The sequence below is a fragment of the Melospiza georgiana genome, chromosome 1 (assembly GCF_028018845.1).
Source record: "Melospiza georgiana isolate bMelGeo1 chromosome 1, bMelGeo1.pri, whole genome shotgun sequence".
NCBI classification, from domain to species: Eukaryota; Metazoa; Chordata; class Aves; order Passeriformes; family Passerellidae; genus Melospiza; species Melospiza georgiana.
The window spans coordinates 145,654,555-145,675,630 of NC_080430.1; the positions used below are offsets into that span (position 1 = coordinate 145,654,555).

The following is a 21,076-nucleotide window of genomic DNA, read 5'->3' on the forward strand; positions in this document are numbered from 1 at the left end:
CAAGAAGGCACTCCTTCCTGCATAACATGCTGACAGAATATGAGAGAACTGAGAATCTCCTAATATTTAATTCATCCACCTATTCTACAAACCTTTGCTAAATCAAGACCTCTTTTTGTGAGGAAGAGACAAAAATTATGTGAGTGATGGCTTCTAAAGAGCAGGCTGTGAACTATAATGCAGCAAGATCATCCTTTATTCTGGGAAATAGTCAAGCTCAGACTTTCTGTTTTCATACTGGGTAGTTGTAATTTTAGCACATCTGCTTTGTCTTGGCTTTGTTCCACCCTTTCCACCTGGGAATTCTGCTATCCTTCATTCTTCTGATGTGTACACACTGGATGTGATGCTTGTGATGGCAAGAAGCAAATCAGTCCCTTAGGAGGTCCTGCATACTCCTGCAAATCCAGGTTTCACAGGAACATTTACACCTCAGGTAGTTTCCCTCATAAAGAAATGCAAAGAGCTGCTGATTGTTAGGCTGGGAGCCAGAAATATTTTAAAAATTTTGTGTTCTTTAGCTTGCTATGATAGAACGCACTTAGATTTTCTTATTCCTTCACTATTAAGATACATAGCTCACTATGACCAAAAAATAAAACCACCTTCTGAGCAAATCAGATCAGTATTTCAGGGAGTTGTATGAATAAAATGTCCAATGACTTCTTGTGAAGATACATTCAGAATAATACTAAATCTTTTCACCGTTAAAAGAAATATGTTATTTCCTAGCTTACCCATGAAGGATGGCAAATTGGAAGACCATTTTTTTAAAGGAGATTTGAAAAAAGAAAGTAAACAGAAATACTGGATTTTATTGACCTGTTTATGAAATCTATAATAAGTGAACATTAAAAAAAGATCAGTTCCTTCATAGGTTTATGGCTTAAAGAGCAAATGTACTTTTTTTTTTCCAAAAGGAAAATCTCACATTCCTTATTTGCATGCACCTAAGGGAGTATTGAGCAATGCCTCTAGAAAGTTTATGTAAAATAAAACATAGTTGGCTTGGCACATGTTCACTAAGCCAAGAAAACTGTGCCTAGGACATTTGATATCTTAACCTTCATGCTACTCATTAAGGTAAGTTAAATGTTCTTGTCTGCACATAAGATCTGGCAATGACCCATGAAACTGAGGTTAATTACTTTGCCTCTGTAGCAGCCCTCCTCCATTAATAGTGAGGTGTGTGATGAGCCTTTGTTGGAATCACAACTGAAGGTTCCTGAACAGCTCGTGTCACTGCTCAGCATAGTGTATGTTGTGCTAAGGAAGAGCTAGAAAAACAGCATTTAAGTGTGCCTGTGTGTATCTATATATACTTTTTGAGGCACTTCAGTTACCATCAATTCTCTGGTACTGAAGCATTCAAATGACAGAAATTTTTTGCTCTGTGGGTGTCACTGTCCCTGGCTATGCCCAGCTACTCTTACATCACACCACACTGACAGGATGGTGGGGATGCTGAACCAGGCTTCTTCTCCAAGCTGGGAACTGAGGTGGGCTCTAGTGTGGATCATCTCCATTCTTTCTTTTCCTACAGCTGATTCTAGTGTTCTCTGGACCAAGTCCTTTTTCAGAGGTCTTTCATACCACTTTTCTTCAATCCAACAGTTAAGAAAGATATTTGGTTATTCAAGAATGAGTGTCGGGTCACTCTTCCCATGATATAAAGATCCTTGCCACATAACTCCCCTTCAAGCTACTTAAATACTATTGCTCCTATTTCACAGATTTAGATACTGTGGCACAGAAGAACAGCGGTGTGTGGGGGTCATGTACAAAAAAGCAGTAGCTAATCACAGGGAAAAGAAAAATATCATTTTTTATTATCTTCTGTACTTTACTATTTACATGATCAAAGAGTCCTCACCTTTTTAGTCAGTCTCTCTTGGAAGGCATTTTCAGACCTGGAGGATAACACATAAGAAAAATTTCCTTCCCTTACAGAGAAAGCCCTAATAGAATGTTATGAACTCTAGGATGAAGGACACTCCATCACCCAGATCTTTTGAAAGCTTACTAGTTCAGCAGTGGTCTAAGTGGAGACAATTCAAAGCAGCAGTGGTAAGTGGTTTGAAAAGGAGCAGAGATATATTTGTTCAAGAGGAAAGACATAGAAAAAAAGAAAATAGCAACAAAGGAATGCTAGAAAAGAGCTGGTGAACTATTCTTCTAATAACAATTCATGACATGAATCAACCCCAATGTTTAAGATGGAGCTGTCAGAGTTTAGAGTAAATTAATTTAAAAAGTACCTTTAACCTGAAGAATAACTATGGTAAAGAAAAAAAAACAAACAGTAGAAATCACTAAATGTAACACACTGATGGTAGAATTCAGGTCTGCATTTGAACACCTGAGTTTTGTGACTCCAAGGTAGTTATGCCCAAACTTTCGTTTCATCCAAAGAATCTGGAGAGATACTCAACCTAGTAAATTACTCCTTTGGTGTTACTATGGGTCTCTTTGGGTTCTGTTGCCTGTTTTGACTAGATCTCAGTCCATGGTAGTAGGAGCTCACAGATGTAAAGAGTGTGTAGTCACTTAGTTTAGGAGGTGTCAAATATGGAGCTGACTCCTACCCAATCTACTCCTTCAGGAAAAGTTAGCAGCAGTGAAGCAAATCCTGCAATGATAAGTAAATTAACTTCATGAGTCACCCACATCTACTTAAAATCCCAAGACTGTAATTAAACATTTATACTGCCTCTAAGGCCCATTTATTGTTTTATGCATCTGCAATAGTCATTCCTTGTTGCACAGCTTTGCTGTGGTCTGCATGCACTGATCCCTTGGGTCACTTTCACTGAAATCAGGGGGTACCAGTGCTTACAACTGCACAAACACAGGTAGGCACATTCATGGAGAACTGGGACATGACCCTGATGAATAAATAATGACCTTTGCAGCAGTTTTTGAGAAGAGTCAATTAACCAGTGCACAAGGCCTCAGGCTTGTGAATAAAAACCAGAGATCTCTCCATTTGGGCTGATCAAAGAGACCAAAACTCCAACAAGCACACAACATTGATAAGCAATTTGAGATCTGGAGGAGATTGCTAAGAGGAAGGTCAAACTCCCTGAGGTTTCTCTACAGGTTATGTGAGGGAATCATCCCTTCAGGATCTGCTGTCTGCAAAGGCCCCGTGAACCAGCTCCACTTAGATGGTATAGACTTTTCTTTGTTCCACATAATTTTTATTTGGGATGGCTTTGCCAAAGCAAAAAAAAAACCCTCTTGACTGACGGGTGAATTCAGGTTTTGCTCTTTTTCCTCTGCATGTACCATCAAAAGGGGAAACCTACAGAGAAGTTGTGGGAGTAAGTCTGGGTTTGGAATCATGCTGCCGATGGCTGTTCCCAAGACACTTGTGTAAAATTGGAGTGGGCGTAGCCCAGAAGTGTTTAACCATAGATGCTCTAGGGAAACTGTGTCACATTTTTCATATTGATTTTTAAGAATCATTTTTCCAGAACCACCAAGCTTATCTTTAACAACATTTACAATTCATATCAGAGGTGTTTTATTGTCTTAAACACTCAACTTAATAGGATGTGAAAAGGGCCATTCAGAGCAGTAGTTTCAGTCTTTGTGGAGCACATGAGCTTTTATTACATTTAGGGAAGTCAATAAAAATTGAATTGTTTTGTACTGAAAATCTGACCATGTTCAGAATAGATGTAATTATTTTAAATGTCACTCTAGAAAATGGAAATTAGCACCTCTCATTATGATGAACTGCTCTGAAGAGAAATTCCTTTGTGCTTACTAAGCGTACAATGGACAGTCTATTTGCAGCTGCTCTTTCTTGTGTCTCATCAAGACAAGGGGAGTTAATTAAAAAATACTGAAGGAACTGCAGTACCTAATTCATTCAGACTTGTGGGGTTATGAGGCTGCCTTTTAGTTTTTACTACTTAACTTCTGCAATGTTTGATATGAGCAATATCAACTTTATTTTCTTTTAATTCCAGTAAGGAATATCCCAAATTATCCCATCCTTGGCTGCATGTTCCATTTAGGCATCTGCTGTTTTCAAAGAGAAAAAAGGCCAGGTCACACAGAAGGTCTTGGAGTCTCCTTTTGTTTAGTTTTTGTCTATGAAACACATTTAGAATCTCAATCAAACTGATAACCCACTATTTATGAGAGTGAATGAAAGTGAACCCTTCATGAAAGTGTCTAATGAGACATGTTGCAAAGCTTATGGCAGTGAAAGTAGAAAAAAGCTTTTTCCCCATCTTCTTGTAGGAAGATGTTATTAAATTTTTTCCTCTATGCTGTTGTCCAAACCAGCATAAAACAATATACATAGTACATGCAGAAGAGAGGAACTGCAAGTCCTGCTGGTTCTTTCTTTTTGGCAGGGTAGGGAATGGTTTGAGGATTCAATACTTGAAGCCACATTACAAAATCTTGGCAGGGTGTGATGACTAACAGTCTACTGCCATGTGTAAAAGGAGATGTTTTTTATTACCCAGTTGGCTGTGTAATGAGATCACAATCTTAGTGCCTGCTTACCCTGCAGTTCCTGAGATGTAGAAGAATGATTCCAGGGCTGCCAGTTTGGGTTTTTATGCCTTCCCAGTACAATTTTTGCTTCGTAAATATTTAGCTCATCCTGTAACATACTGGGAATTGGTAGAACAACACTCCCTGTCTCTTTTTTTTCTTTTTTTGCATGGTACTTGTGATTGCTGGTGCAGGTATATTTAATAAAAAAATAAATATTCCTCTTCAAAATATTTAAAAAAATACAAAAATACTTAAAACATTTTTTTCAGAAGTAACACAGTTGATCATGAAGCTAACTGCTAACTGCAGACAGTAATTACACTATGGCACAGGTACAATGAACAAACTTGTCATAAGGCCACATGAGCACCACTGTCTTGCACGGGAGTGGGTGGGAGCACATCATGAAACAATCTCCTGATAGTGCTTTGCTTGTTTATCTTTTAGTTTAGCAGCAGGATCTACAGGTCTCAGATTAAGTGCTCTCAAATTAAGTATCTGTATTGAATACATACAATTGTTAACAATTCCAGGTCCTCTGAACCCTTACATATGATTTTTTATCTCGTGAATGAAGAGTGTGTTAGATTTACATTTCACTGTGAAACCCAGACATGTTAGAAAGATGAGTGGTGAAAAGCAGGAGTTACAAAACTATTTGTATTACTGCCCTACCTTGTAGACATGAACATTTAGCATAGAATCATGCAATGGGTTGGATTGGAAGTAGGATCAGTCAGTTACCACCTGGCCAAGGGCAGGAGAACCTTCCTCTGGACCAAGTTGATCAAAGTTCCATCCAGCTTCCAGTCAAGGGACAGACACAACTTCCCTGGGCAAGCTGTTCCTCGGTCTCACCACCCTCACAGTCAAGAATTTCTTCCTAATAGCAATCTCAACCTGCTCTCTTTCAGTTTTAAGCCATTCCCCCTTATCCTACCATTATATGCCCTTGTCAACAGTCCTTCTCCATCTCTCTTGTAGCTCTTTTAGGCACTGGGAGGTTCTGTAAGTTTTCCCCGTGTGCTTCTTTTCCCCAGACCGAAAAATTTCAAATTTCTCAGCCTGTCTCATAGAAGAAATGCCCCACCTCTCTGATCATCTTCATGACTCTCCTCTAGGTTTTCTCCAACAGGTCAATGTCCTACTTTCACTGGGGACACCTGAGCTGAACAAGTGATACTCTCGAGCCCCACAGTAACCCATTAGACTCATCTAATAATGGAAAGTCATATTTTATATTCTCAATTTTGTTTCTTCCAAATATCATGATGATTTTTTAAATTTATTCTTTATTAAACAATAGTGGAAAAGATAAATATTCAGAAGAAAAATATTTATATGGAAATAAGACCCATATTATGACAAAAAGCTTTGTACTATCTCCTGGTGTATTGGCTTCCATAAATTTTAGTTAGCTTGTGAGGAAGGCCAGAGTCAGAGCTAAAGAGCAGGAGAGAGACAGACACAACACTGATTTCATAATAGCATAATCTTAAGCTTTTCCTTGTTTTACTGGGATAGAAAATGATCACAAAACAGCTCCTACAATTCAAATTTGTCTTAAAATATCAGAATGGCACCATCTGACTTTAATGCTTATTGTGCTATGTTTCTCTGGAACAGCTTTGACTTATCTGCTATTAAATCTTCATTTAATTCTTTTGTACTGGTTCTTTTTTCTATTGATTTAGATGTCTCTTCTTCCATTTTATTACTTTTTTTTGAGCTGTTTTGAAAATTTCTAGACAAATTCAGTAAAATACACATCTGTGAGGAGTACTCACGGCAGCTAATGACATAGAAAATATCAGAAAGAAGGCTTTTGTGCCTTTTATTGTTCAGCTTTCTATAGCTAAATCACTGCAGACACCAAGATAAATAAGAGCCACAAGGTCATATTTTCTGGTCAAAACAAGGGATGCACCTTGTCAGAGAATTACAAGACGCCAGTACTAAACAGAATAAGCAGGATAAAACTTCCTTTCAGTAGGTGGGAGAAAATCACCTCCTGAAAATCAAACCTCTTTGAATAGGCCTGTAGATGGGCAGTTGAATACTGGTGATATTGTTGCCTTTTGCCCAACCTGGGAATGAAACTAGAGACAATTTTAGTAAGGAGGTAATGTAAAGGGGGATCTTTAATGAAGGCCTTCAAGGGCAGTTTGGAAAGATGTCCTCAAAAGCCCACTCATACAGGGATGAGTACACATTTATAGGTCTTAGGAAATTAGCATAATTGATAAAAAGCACCAATTAGGAGGACAAGGGGTGGTGCCATTGCCCCCCAGGTCAAACCCCTTCTCTAGAGCCCCTTCTTCAGCACTGGCTGTGTTTTGTCCATGAGAATGGATTATGACGTGTTGTTCTCAGCCTTGGTTCCCAGGAAGAACCAAGACAGCACAGAACCTTCTATCTCCTGGAGCTTGGAGCTCTGGAATTTGTTTTGTCTTTCTGCTCAGGGAAAGGCCATGGAAAAGTATTGGGAAAGCTAGTTACTAATACAATAGGTGACAGAGTTACAAATATATGTGTGAAAAATATAGAGAACATATAAAAGAAAAAAAGGCAAAACCCAAACAACATCAATATGAAAGACCATTGGCCTATTTATAAATGTTTATCCAAATATTCTATCTCACCTTAAATTATCTCAGTAATGGCATCAGTAACTTGACTCTGTTTATCTTGGAATTGGTACTGCTTATGGCTACATGATTTAAAATCATTACTTGGACTACAGAGTCCCTCTATTAATTAAGCATCTTGGAAGGACATTAATTTTAGAGTCCTCCTACAGTCCTTTTAGGGCACTAAGGGAAGTTTCTTAATGCATTAACAGTTCTGATCCTGAAAGAGAAACTCAGAGCAGAGGCACTAACTTGATGAATTCGAAGCTTGGAGTTCTTTATTAAGGCAAGAGGAATGTGTGACAGCCCAGCTGGTAGAAGTCTTATCACTGTAGGGGGCTGAAACTATTTCATTCCCCTTACTCATTCCATTCCATCTCTGTCCACTGCCCTGATGCATCAGCAAGGGTCACCAGTTGATGGCAGCTCTGGAAAAAGCCTTTTAGTTTTAGACACCTCTCTCTTTAGCAAAGAGCTGAGAGCACAGGAGACACAGGCCACCAAAACCCTGTCAGTTTCATTCACTATTGATCAGCACCACATTTGAAAAACCTGGTTTGGAGATCAAAGTACCTCACAGGAGTTTTATCCTCAGTGAATCCAAAATCCATCTACTAGGAAGGAGGATTCCTTCTCACTAATTTCTTCCAAGGAGAGCTCCCATGCCTGAAATCTGACACTGGGATTTCTCCCCTATATGAATTGCACTTCAGGGTCTGACTCCTATCTCTCTGTCATTGACTACAAATCTCATTATTCTGTTTGAGCCCATGTGGCAACTCTGGATTTGCAGGAATAGAAGAGAAGGAAGCAGATAATTTTTGTCATGATTTTACCTTAGATTTCTACTTGACAGAAAAATGTGAAGTTATGATTTGATGATAAGAAACAAACACTGGCAGTGAATGTGAAGGCACTACATATAAACTCTGACTTTACAATCTTTGGATTTCTACTGCAAATGGGTTCAGTAATGGGGGGTTTTGAGATAAGGTATAGTAAATATACATCCTGGTATGTACAGAATCATACATGTAAATATTTCTTTCCCCCAACAATAAGGAAGAAAAGTCTTTTATTTGATTTAGAAAACAGGTCACCTACTAAATGAGAATATGGAAATGGATTATGAAGAACAATATAAACATTTCATATTCCTTTATTTGTTGAATTAACCAGTATGTTATCTTGATGTTCCATTAGCTTGATCATCTGATGGAACAACATGAAGAAAAAATTTCAGCGGCAACCATGGTTCTTTAGAGAAAAGTACTAAGATGAAAGAAAGTCTGGACAAATGTGAAGTTTTACTTAAAATCTCACAATTAACAAATTGGTTTTTATCAAGAGAAAAAAAAAAGCCTTCATTTAATATTTAACCAGAGGTTTACATTTTTTTAATTTTAAATTGTGACTTTATTGTTTGGCCTTTAAAAAAAAAAGGCTCAGTTATTGTGATCATAATTTTAAAATATGAAGCACATTCAGCTATTTTTATAAAGACCATGTGCTCTCTAAAATTAAGATTATTCCTTTATTTTTTAAACTAAATCTGAACTTTATCCTCATAACAATTCACAGAGATTTTATTATTCTTACCACCACCATATATACACAAATACACACACACAAATATCTACGTATATGTACATACATATGTATATATATATATATATATGCATACACACAAGACTTCATGGTGCTTAACCCTCTTAAAGTGTCCTTTTCAATCCCAGTCCAATCTGCTGTTATTTTAGAGGCTGCAAAGTACTGACAGTTGATTAAATTCTAGCTTTGTGAGAGCTTGATAAAACCTACATAACATGTAAGCTGCTTAAAAAAATTTAAAAAATAAGAGCCAAAAAACAAACTAGACTTCATCAATCTGCAGAGAGCTTCTTAAAGACATGGGAAGCAGAGATTGTTGCAGGGGAAAGTGTGAAAAAAAATCCTCTGGAAGTAGAGGTAAGAGGAAACAAATGGTCAAACAGAACAGGTTTTTTAATGGAAAAAGAGATTAAGGCAGGATTACAGTATTTCCAAAGATCTCAGGCAGAAGAGACTAAATATGCCAACAGCAGATTGTTTTGAAGACTAAGGGCTGTCTTCTCATTTTCTAGCCCTGATGCCCATACTAGAAAGACACAATGTGTGATCATACCTAGAAAACAAAACTATCCTCTTCTCACCTGGACAAATGGTCCTTTCAGGTGGTGAGCTCTAATCCTTTATGCCAACCAAATGAAACATCATCCAAACTGTTTTGACTTTCCAAATGAGTTTTAATTGGATTTGTGGAATCCCCTATGAGAAAGAGATTGCCTGGAATGCTGGTGCTCAGTGGCAGGACTTGCGGGAGGAATTGCCTGTAGGGCCCTTTCTTAGGGGACCCGTCTCATTACACCATTTAATGTAGAAAAGTTTTTCTGCTTTCTCCCCACTGATCTGACTCAACCCATAATTAAAACTTGCAGATGCCCACCTTTGTCCCAGCTTGATGGGAAGCATTCCTGGAAGCCCAGTGGATCAGGTTGGGTACCAACCTGGGTCCTCTGGCCTGAATATTCCTTGCCAGACTGGGAGCAGGCAGTGCTTGCTCCCCACCTGCCCTCCTGCCTCCATGGAGCCTTCACTCCATCTCCTCTGCCTGTGTCTTAGATGCCCAAGAACATTTCCATAAGAATTAAGAAAGATGTTAAGGGCCCTTATTTTCACATAAGAGGACCTTCTCCCTGTGGAATTGGAAATTGTTTCTGCAGAGAAATGGGCCTGCTTGCTGAGGACTGTCTTGGAGAGGGATTTAAACAATACAGCTAAAAAGACTAATGTGTTGTGGCTTTAGTAACTTCTAGAACTAGGTATCTGCACTAAAACTACACAAATGTAGTGCTAAAATTAGAATAATTTTTCCATTTGACTTGTCAAGACTTCGAGCCTGGAGGATTTGTTTCTGATTTGAGTTTACTCCTTGCCAATAGTTTAACATAGCCAGAGCTGAGCAGCCTTGTTGGTGAGCTCTGTGCAAGAGGTAAAGAGTTTTCTCTTCATGAATGATGCATAATCTGCTACACTGAGGACAAGAATCAACACCTCTCCAGAGGATGAATGCAAAAGTCAAACAGATATGGACTGTTTCCCCCTCTGATCTCAAACAACTTGTATATAAAATGATATTAGGTGCTCTAAATCTACTAGAAATAATGCAAACAAAATGTTTCAGAGAGGACATAATATTGGGTTTTCTGAACATTAGTTCAGATCCCAGGTTACTCAGGTTAGTAAAATACAGTTTAACAACTTTGCTTAGCTTGAAAGCAGCCTCCCATCCCATCCCTGTTTTCCTGTTGCTTTGTCCAGGCTTCATTAGTGTCTTTGGTCTAGAGCAGTCTTGGATAAGAAGTGCGGCATGACCAGAGAAGTTTCTAATTATGACTAAATGCCTTTTCTGAGAATTGCTGTCCTGCAATGTTGTGATCTTATAACAAGAGAAGGGGTAAGGGCTGGACTGATTTTTATAGTCTTGTAGCTATAATAACTTAGGGCAATTAACTTTTGTGGTTTTTCCCTGTATAGTCCTTGTAAGGCTTCATTTACAGCTTCAGTTAGTCAAATATTCCTGCACAATTTTTATTGCACAACAATAGCCCTGACTTCACTACACAATAATTGTTTTCAGATATGTATAACTTGATATATGTATGTGGGGTGCACAAAAAGGCAGTATGACAAAGTTATCTGAGAGACTCTTTATAATTAAATTGCCGTATTTCAGGGTCTAAAATGTTATGCAAATTTCAAGTAAAGACTGGAGAAAGAGCAGGTCAGGACACCTGATATATATTGCAAGCAATTCTACATAAAGCCATCATTTCAATATGTGTCTGGATTTAATATGTCATTCATTTAAAACTTGGGGATTTTGAATCCTGAGAAATAGAAAAGAAAAAGAAATTTAGTGCAGGTTTCTGCTCTTCATTAAGGAAATTTCACAGCATTTTCACAATGAGGGAAATTACATATTCATTGGTTTTGAAGGGTTTTCAGTTGCTAATTAAGAAAGTGAGTTAGACTATCTATTTTCATTGCCCAGATATGATGAAAGCAGAATCACCTGCTGTGTACTTGCAACAAAATCAAGATTAAAACAAAGACAGTATCTTTGAAGTGTTCACTAACAAAGTATAGCACTGGTTGTTAACATTTTTGATATCAAACGAAAGTATTAAATCAAAATTTCAAACAGGTGGTAGCAAGTTATGATATTGTTGGAATAAAATGGATGTGAAAACTGAGAGCCTCATTTTTTTTTATATTAATAATTGCAATGTTTTAAAAATGAAATCAGAGGACATTTTTGGTGGCCATATTTGGCTGCTTGATATAAATACATCCCTTAAGAACATGCTGCTAACCACAGTTCATTGGATGTGAAAAAAATTTTGTCATTTTTTTTGTCAATAACTGCTAAATAGAGGCTGTTTTTACAACACATTTGTCTGTGCTGCCTCCTGCAGTCTGCTTTCCTGATACTTTCATCTTTTGATGGTAAAGTCTTTCTGGTATTCATAAACTTCTTTAACTATGTCAAGCTCTGAAATGTTTTAGATTTTCACAAAAAAATTAATTTTTTAATGAAAATTAGGAAATAATTAGACACAGATGTTCCCTCAGTTTTACAGGGTGCTGGGATTTCCAAATGGTGTCACACAGATAATACCATACAGGTAAGTGCATAAACATCATTAGCAATGACTGCTGGAGTAATTCTCCTTTGTAGCCACACTGCTGTTCATTTTCATAAAAGAGTAATTAGAGTTAGGAAATTCATTGCAATTGAAAATGCTAATATGTACCTCTAACTACCCCAGGTGTTCAAAAACAAAAGCATAACAATAGAAAATCAGATCCTTGATGATCTGAAAATACAACTGAAAGTCCTGACTTTCTGAAACACTTCAGAAAATTTTGTCTACAAGTCTTGTGGAGAGTAAATGGAGATGGGGGAGGAAGAATGAAAAAAGATATAGGAGCTTTATTGTATGTAGACTGTTGGAAATAGACACTGGAAACTGAGTCACTTCAAAACTGGAGTCAGGTTGCCTTGGATCAGCCAAGCTCCATAAAGTCTTTTGCATCATCCAGGTCTGCCCTGCATTCTCCTCCTTCCTGTACAGTCACTGAATAAACTGCAATTGGTGTAAAAGCTGAACTTGCACCTGGAGATATTTTCAGTGGAAAATGAGCCTATGGAGCTAATTCAGGTTTACAGAGACCATAGGCCCAGACACTTCTGAACAACAATGGCTTTGACTGCCAAAGTGGAAAATTCACAGCAAAAACAAAATAGCTTAAGGAATTCTTGAACCCTGGAAACCCACAAAGGGAGATGCTGCTGGAAGATAATGGCATCTGGAAAACACATGACATCCAAATTTCATGTTACAGTAACATGAAGAACAACAAAAATATTTATTCATCCCGAGTGGGATTTTAGTGATTTCACCTCCTATTTTCATCACTCCTTATGCAATGGCTGCAAGTGAATAAATGAAGCTGCTTTCACTGAAAAAAAAATCAGCTCATAGACATGAAATGTATCTGGAATTACAGAAAAATCTCTTGTTTTTCACCAGCAGCAGAATCTGACACAGTAGAAAGTTTATATGCGCATTCCAGAGAATCTACATATCCTCATTAGAGGATCCTTAAAAACCTCTGACAATGAGAGATCCTTCCTTGTCACTATTACTGTTTCCTTGTACACCTCCACATTTCTAATGGCACCTCTTGCTTTTCTCTAAAACACAGATTATAAAATGTTTGTCTCACAATTGGGTGACTTTCCATGACTGGTTCTTTTAGACATTGCACAATACTGCATAATGAGAGCAGTAGCATTTATCATTATTAGAATGAGAGAAGATTAGAGATTATGAATCCAAGGGATATTAAGAAAGTGGAAGGGTCATTTTGGGAGAGCAGAAACTTAATTTCTTAGTTTTAACAATACACAATAATGAATAGAAGTATATCTGAATAATTTCTATAACTTCCATGATTACATAAAATTGGAGCCTCCTTCTGTAATTGTTTATGGACAACCATGCCACTCCTTGTTGTAGTTTTAAACTTATGTTGTTTTGTTTTACTTTAATTTTACTGGTCTTCTGATTCAAATAAAGTAAAGGAAAAACCAGACCTTACAGGATCTTTCTGACGAACTGTCCCACCTCACATGACATTCCACACATACAACATGTCAACAAATTTTAATTTTCTATTCCTTTCAGTTGAAGAAGCAGAAGATGTGTGAGGATGAAAGAAGCCTCAAGAGATTTGAATTGTCATCCACTACTATAGAAAGCAGCAGTACCACCACTGAAAGCCACAAAAACATTGTCTTTGCTGCAAGCACCCTTTAGTTTAAACAGTTTATGGCAAGTGAAAGGAAAATAAAATTAAGTGGAACAAATTTGGAATTCCTTGAATTATTGTCTGGAAGAATTACACAAATAATTATTCCTCTATTTCCCTGCAAATTATTGTTCATCAACAATATTTCTAGAAATTTTTAGAAGCCACATCACAACTATCGTCCTGCACAATCTTTTTCCACCTTTTTTCCCCCCTTCAAAGGAAATTAAAGTAGTGGAAATAATTTAGTAAACTTTAATCCTCACTTTTTAAAATTTGATGTGCATTAACAGGAAATATTTTTGTTACATTAATCTGAACTACAGATACCATTTATTAGGCAATATCTTTCCTCAAGATAGAAAAGTGCATGCAGTCACTGAATTATTGCCTGTATCCTCATTAAGTGAGCATGAACAAGCTGCTAAAAAAGTGGTCACCTAAAATGTGACCTTGTCAGTCTTCTTAAAACAGATAGGTTTAAAAATTGCTTAAATGAGATGCTACCCCAGAAACAAATGGAAAAAATAGAATGCTGAGGGAAACAGTCTCTCGATTGCTCAAGATGTTCCAGCATTGGAGTATTTGTTTAATGTTGCTGTTCCAAATGTAAATGAAAAGCTGAAATGTTTATTAAATATTCTCATATATAGTGGCATCCATAATAAGAAAATTACAAATGTGCAAGAAAATTAATCAGAAATATTTAAAAATGTTTTGGTTTTATATAATAAAATTATATTTTAAAAATTTGAGCTAGTTTGTCGTAAATTAGGTTTCAGAAGAGATCTTTCATTTGGTGTCCTTTTGTCTGTATTTCTCTCCTGTGGGCATTTTCCTTGGCCCAAGGACATTTCCCCTTATGCATTTCCAGTCATATGATGCCTATGACACACTGCTTTGTTTGGTTATAGGTGAATCTCACCTGCAGTGAGGTAACACTCCAGGAAGTTCTGCCCTCAGGGAACAACACAGCCCTGAAACCCTGCAAAGCATAGGGCCAAGGCAAAATTCACTGTTCAACCTGACTTAATAAAAATAAATATTTCTGATCCAACCACTACTTCCTCCTTTAAAAAAAAAAAAAATCTGCCTACCCAAACGGAAACTATCTGTTTTCATTTTCCGAATAGATAATAAAAGTTCAGCAAAACTGGATTTCTCAAAATATTTTTCTTTTTACTACCTTCATTTTACATGAGAGGATAAAATAATTCTAATGGGAAAATCTCAGACTAATATGGAACAAGGAACCATTTTGTTAGTGATATAAAGTTTTTTACAATGAACTCTAGAAAACTATGGTCAAAGTAATGCTTACAAAATCATGGTTTATGAAAAATAAGGCAAGAAGGAAAAGGAAAAAAAACCCAAATACCCCAAAATCCCAAATACCTCAAAATGAATGAAAATATGATCCTGCAGTTAAAAAAAAGAACAGAGCATCCTAGATAATATCCCTCAAAGTCTTTTCAGTCAGCAATGGCTGCCGAGATGTTCTGGCAGAGACCCCTGGCATTACTCAACACAGTCATGTGTACTGAGTCATTAAAGTCCAGAACAGGACATCTTCCTAGAACACTGTATAGGAGCATGACTTTCAGGGGGCAAATGAAATAAATTTGAGAAGCTATGTACATATTTATACAGCAGGGCAAAATGAAAGGCTAAATTCATCTTAGAATGATACAGCAATGTAATATATGTGATGCAGGTGCTGCTCCCTTTGTGCAAAATAATAAGCAGCAAACTTTTTTCAATTCAATACTTATTTTGGATCACAAAAGATGAGTACCTTAGATCAACTATACCTGTTCAGATCAAAAGTGCACCTAACCCAGTTTGCTATTGCACACAGGGCCAAAGGTTGATTTTTCAAGAGTTTAAGAACAGAAACAGAACAGTGATATTTGGCTGCAGCTGCAAAAATCCATCTATGAGCCTGAAGGGATGCTTTAGTATTTTCTCTAGATTCTCTTTGATGAACTTGCTTAGTTTTGAAAGACTCACAGAAGCAGTCAGATTGGAAGGGACCACAGTGTGTCATCTGGTCCAGCCTCCCTGCTCAGGAAGAGCCATCCCAGAGCACATGGCACAGGATTGCATCCAGATGGTTCTGGAGCATCTTTCCCTTGAGTAACGCAATTTTTAATATCTACAACACTCTGAAATGTGAAATCCCCCAGCTTAACCTCTCTTGTGTAAAGAAGCATTTTTAACCACCTGCCAGGTGCTGTTTCATTTGATGGCCTCTTCTGTGGGAAATGATGATGAGCAGCCACTCTATTCATCCTGTTTCCTAGGGGAAATCGTTTAGATGCCACATCAACTCGATACACACCAGCACAGCAAGAGCATAAAACCTCACTTAACCTGCTCAAATCAGGTGGCTACAAACTCCTGGTCTTGTCCAACTATCAACACAGGTTAGTAGAAAAGCAGGAATGTTGTTCCTGGTGACCATACCTGTCGCTGGTTTTCTGTCTCCAGTCTCAGCCTGGCTTCCACGCACCTGCGGGTCTCCAGGAAGGCTTGGCGCTGTGCCCTGTCTGATAGGTAGCTAATGAAGATTCCTGCAGTGTTCATACACATAAATAACACCGCCTGAGCTGCAATCTGCAATGAACAACAAACAGGATTTGATTAGACAGGAGAAGCAAAAATATCTGTTCAAAAAAATGAAAGAGAGATGAAGACAGCTTTTTAGGCTGCAAAAATAGCAGTTAGGAAAGTTTGCATAAAAGACTGTCTTGGATCTTAAGTAGGGACATCAACTTTGTAAATTGTCTCTGCCTTGAGGATGAGATATGCAGTATTTGGGGGCATTAAACTCTGGTTGAACCACAAATTATGTTTCCAAAAATTGACTCACAGAGCTCTAGCCAGGAATGATTACAAATGTAATTAACAATTTGTTTTTGCACTGCCTCTTCTGCAAGAGAAACTTTGTGATTTCTTCCATGGCTTTAGTTTGGGAAGCAAGCCATAATAAGGAAAACAAAGAATATCAATTAGCTATGAATTAATATCGGTGACAATAGGCATTGTATCATTAATATCAGTGGCAATAGTTATTGTATTATTATCAACCAATTCGAATACATTCATTTTCAGCTGATGTCAAAGCACAAATTTACACAATCTGAATTCTGAACCAGTCAACAGGGGAAGCTGAAAGGACAAGCAAATTCTTGCACAGTCAATGCCTTTGTACACAGAGTTTTTCTTTGCTGAAGTCTACGCAAGAGATGAACTGGTTTTCCTTGTAGAAGCTGTGCCACAGCTTCTTCCTTTTCCATATGAACTCAAGAGAGCCAGATGGGGGTGGATCCTTGGGCAGTGTAAATTTCAGTGGATTACTTATCTGTCATTGACCTTTCTTTGTGCTCTGCATGTTTGTAAGGCAGGGCACATCAACACCATTGAAGTGAGAATTGGCTGGGAAAGTGAGTAAGAAACATTCGACTGCACTAGAGAGAGGAAAAGTTTCTGCAGCCTCAGTACCTTCATCCACTATCTCCTCCTTGTAATTAGTTGAGATTTCAAAGGCTTTGATAGCTATGGGTGATACATACAGGATCATAACAACACCAGAACAACTGCAGCAAGGCACATCAAGTGTTCATCATTCAGGATCCTCTCTCTGGTGGTGGAAAATGTGATGCTTTGTCAAAACAGTCTTGAACGCTCCAGCAATCTGTGATTGCAGAACATTTTGGGATAGACATTGTATTTTCTTACGATCCTCTAATAATCAGTTTTCCTAAAATCCAAGTGTTGTTTGTCCTATTAGAGGTCTCCCTGATCTCATTGTGATGCTTTGACTCAGATCTGCAGGTCTCACTTCCCACAGTCATGTGGGTTTGAAAGTGAGATCTGATATCAGGCCAAAAGCATCTGGCAGAAACTTCAGCTTTATATATTCCCATATTTCTGAATCTGGAGTATTGTTCTACTATAGTACAGGGAATTAATTTGCAATGATTAAATAATAATGCATATCCTGTCTCCAGATGAAGTTTTGTTTAACCTTTTCCAGTAGTAGATGTCTAGACAAGGCTTGTGAGAAGTAGGGCATGATTACTGTGATCCTTGCATCTCCCTGTCTTCCAGGATCCTCTAAGCTGGAGGTGGCATACTCAGTGCACCTGCACAACTTTTCCTGATGCCTTTATCAAGTTAATAGTACATTTGGCTCCTATATCACTCAATAATAAAGATTTTTAACAATTTAATTAGATCCTTTGTGATAAAACTCTTTCCTTTTTTTCCCTTCAATTGACAATTTTATAATTTATTTGAGTGCTACATCATGTGTATAAACAGTGAGTAACCATTTCCAATTAATTAGCTCATCACCGTTCCTGATTTTACTGACTTAAAACATAACCCCTTACTTTTACTTTTTAAAAAGGAAGAATTTGAGGCTCTTTAGTCACTCTGCATGTATCACTATTCTCTCTTTGCACTTTCTGCCTTCTTCCTGTTATCTACCATATCCTGTTTTACTGGAGACGTTGCCCTGGACCAGCCAGCTTCCCCCAGACCCTCTCTGCCTTTGCTCCAAAATAAATCAGGGAAGGCAGTAATTTATGTATGAAATAACCCCTTCTGGTGCAAGCTACTAAGAGGTGTCTGATGATCTGACATGAGATTGAGACTCTCAATCAGAACTAGTTGAGAACTGAATTGTTCAGCAGGACAACTGGAATCAGCTGAGGGAGGTTGGAGGAGTCAACTTTTCAAACCTTTTTGACTGACTTTGAACTTTGACCTGGGCTGTATTTTCACACATACTAGGAAGGTTAGAGTAGAGGGTGAAAAAAAAGAAAATCTCTCCAGAACATTTGAAAAGTGAATTTCAACAGTGAAAGCAGTGACAAGGTGGCCTCCTTTGCTAGCAAATTCATTTGCAATTTCCTGAGCCCAGTTCAGTCACCCATCTCTGCTAATGCTCAGGACTTGTACCACTCCCTTCAGCAGATCTCCTTAGAGTAAATGCACTAGAATTTGTCTTTCAATTAGATTTCATGGGTACATAATTTCATTTGGACAAGAGGAATAATGGAAAACATGTTACAGGTAAAACAACAGCTTATGCAGGGGCAGAATTGGCTTTCCTGACACATGGTAGTCTGATTGAAATCACTTCAATGAGTAAAGCACTGTGACTTGCAAGGCATACTAATCTGGGGCTCTTGTCAATAAAAGAACAAAAAGACATAAGACTTGAGTCTTTAATTGCTGTTCCTTTTTTCTAGAGCTTACTGAGGCCAATTTGAGAAGTCTTGGAGGATTTTCTACAACCTATCAAGGCTACAAGCCAGGACAGACTCTGTTTTTTAAGATGTACAGAGTTTAATATCTTTTTGACTGACCTGAAAATAATCAGTGCTCTCACAGTAGGGAAGCTGAGGCATAATGTGAAAAAACAAAATACTTTCACAACATTTATAAGTTTATTTGTACCTTTCACAGCACTTAAATAATGAAGAATAGCAGCACAGCAAGAGATCATAAAAAGCCATGAGTGATGTATTTTGATTTTAAATGGGGCTCTGAGGTGGGGTACTTCTTGAATATTTAAAAAATGCAATGAAGGTACCCTTCACAACACTGCTTGGGAATATGTCTGTGACAGACACAGTGTAACACCACTGTCCCTGCTGAACCTGCAGTTACACATAATCACATAATAAGATAAACAGAGCTAAATGAAGTTACTTGATCACTGAGGCAGTAGAATCACAGAATCACAGAGTCATCAAGGTTGGAAGAGATCTTCAGGGTAAGCCATTCCAAGCATCAACCCAGCAGCACCATAATCACCTTTAAATAATATCAAAGGTTCCACATCTAGATGCCTCTTGATTCATTTCAGACTCCACTGCCTCCCAGGTCAACTTATTCCAATGCCTGACTACTCTCTCAGAGAGAATTTTGTTTCTAATATCTAATCCTGGCACGATCTAATTTAAGACCATTTCCCCTTGTCCTTTCACTTGAGACATGGCAGAAGAGACTGACACCCACCTCACTAAAACCTCCTCTCATGTAGTTGTAGAAATCAATGAGGTCCCCCTGATTGTCTTCTTCTCCAGATGAAAGAAATCACTTGTCAAATAAATGGTCACTTATGAAGTGTCCTCCATAAAGGCACCTCAGAACCCTTTGCAAAATCATTATGAAAACTAACAAAAACCAAAAGACATGAGAGGATGCAAGTCAGACAAATAGTTTAAATTTGAAAGAACACATTGATTGAAATAACATCATTTTTATCTGCCACTCATATAAAAAAGTCTTTGCCAAGACAGCTGAAACCAAGGAAACATTTTGAGTTGATTTGGGAAATACCAGGTTTCAAAGAAACAACTAAAAGGCACCGGGCATGGCTCATCAGGAGGAAGTGATAATCAAAGCAGGTACAATATAGTAATGCAAGAGAACAGGAGAGGGAAAATTAATTGAAAAGATGGTAAAGTAACCCCTGTGTCTGTTGTGAAGTGGTAGGTAATCAGCTACAGGCAGTTTTCAAGGCAGAGTTGAATCTAGGTCAGGAAGCAGGATGGTCAGAAGGGTACAGGTGAGATACTGGGATAAGCACAACAATTCTTAGGCATTTCTGCTATTAAGAGCACCTAGTTGAGTTGGCCTTCCTTAGGAGTTTACACAGAATCCTGTGAGTTTATGAATAACTGGAAGCAAGCTAAAGGTTTGGCAAAAGTCAGAAGTTTCACAAAAATCATAACTGAGCTGTGTTTTAGGTTTACCACGATTTCCCTTTTTGAAACATGCAGTTAATTTAAAGCCATAAGGCCAGCCATTAACAGATGTTTATGGAGTGTATAGTGATTGAGTTCAGCACTTCCAAAGAATACATAACCTGAGGAAAAATGAATATTTATGAACATTCAACAAACCAAATGGATTGGAAATATGTTGATTGATAGACAGCCCTAAAAGATTGCAACTGATGTAACTTCATCATGAAGTTGAGACAACAACAGCATATATCCATGTGGAAAGCACAGCGGAGGCAGAGGAGAGAAAGCTGAAATTACTCTGAAATCCAGAAGGACAGTGAGCTTGTGTGTTACTACCTCAAGTGCAGAAATGTACTCTAGAATGTTTAGCAGAAATAAACCTATTATTAACCTCTTCAGCAGGCAATTTTTTTCTGCCACATAGAAGCAGAGCAGTGTTGGGGCTGATGTCACCCAAACACATGTGAGAAGTAAACAAGTGGCTTTCAATGTAATCTCCAGCTAGGCATTCTCAGGGCTTTAGAAACAGATTAGAGCATTTCTTGTCTGTTTTGGAAAAACAGGGAAAGTAAACTCGTGCTTCTTAGAGAGTGTTTTCAGCATGTGCCACATAAAGAACTGGTTGCTATGGTAATTATTATTGGATAATTAAGTTTGGAGAAGCATTTTGATTTTTCATTAGTTGTTTAACTAAAAATAGAAGTTCACCACAATGTTGTTTTTTGTAATTAAAATGTCTCAGAAAAT

General features: G+C 37.7%; 1 protein-coding gene across 2 annotated transcripts in view; it reads right to left on the minus strand.

The window, feature by feature from the left end:
- ADCY8 (adenylate cyclase 8) overlaps positions 1–21,076 on the minus strand; it is a 115,889-nt gene that overhangs the window by 70,001 nt on the left and 24,812 nt on the right. For both annotated transcript variants that reach the window (XM_058018369.1, XM_058018360.1), the window contains exon 2: positions 16,029–16,178. In XM_058018369.1, the coding sequence (XP_057874352.1) occupies positions 16,029–16,178 (150 nt within the window). The remainder of the gene's footprint in view (positions 1–16,028; positions 16,179–21,076) is intronic.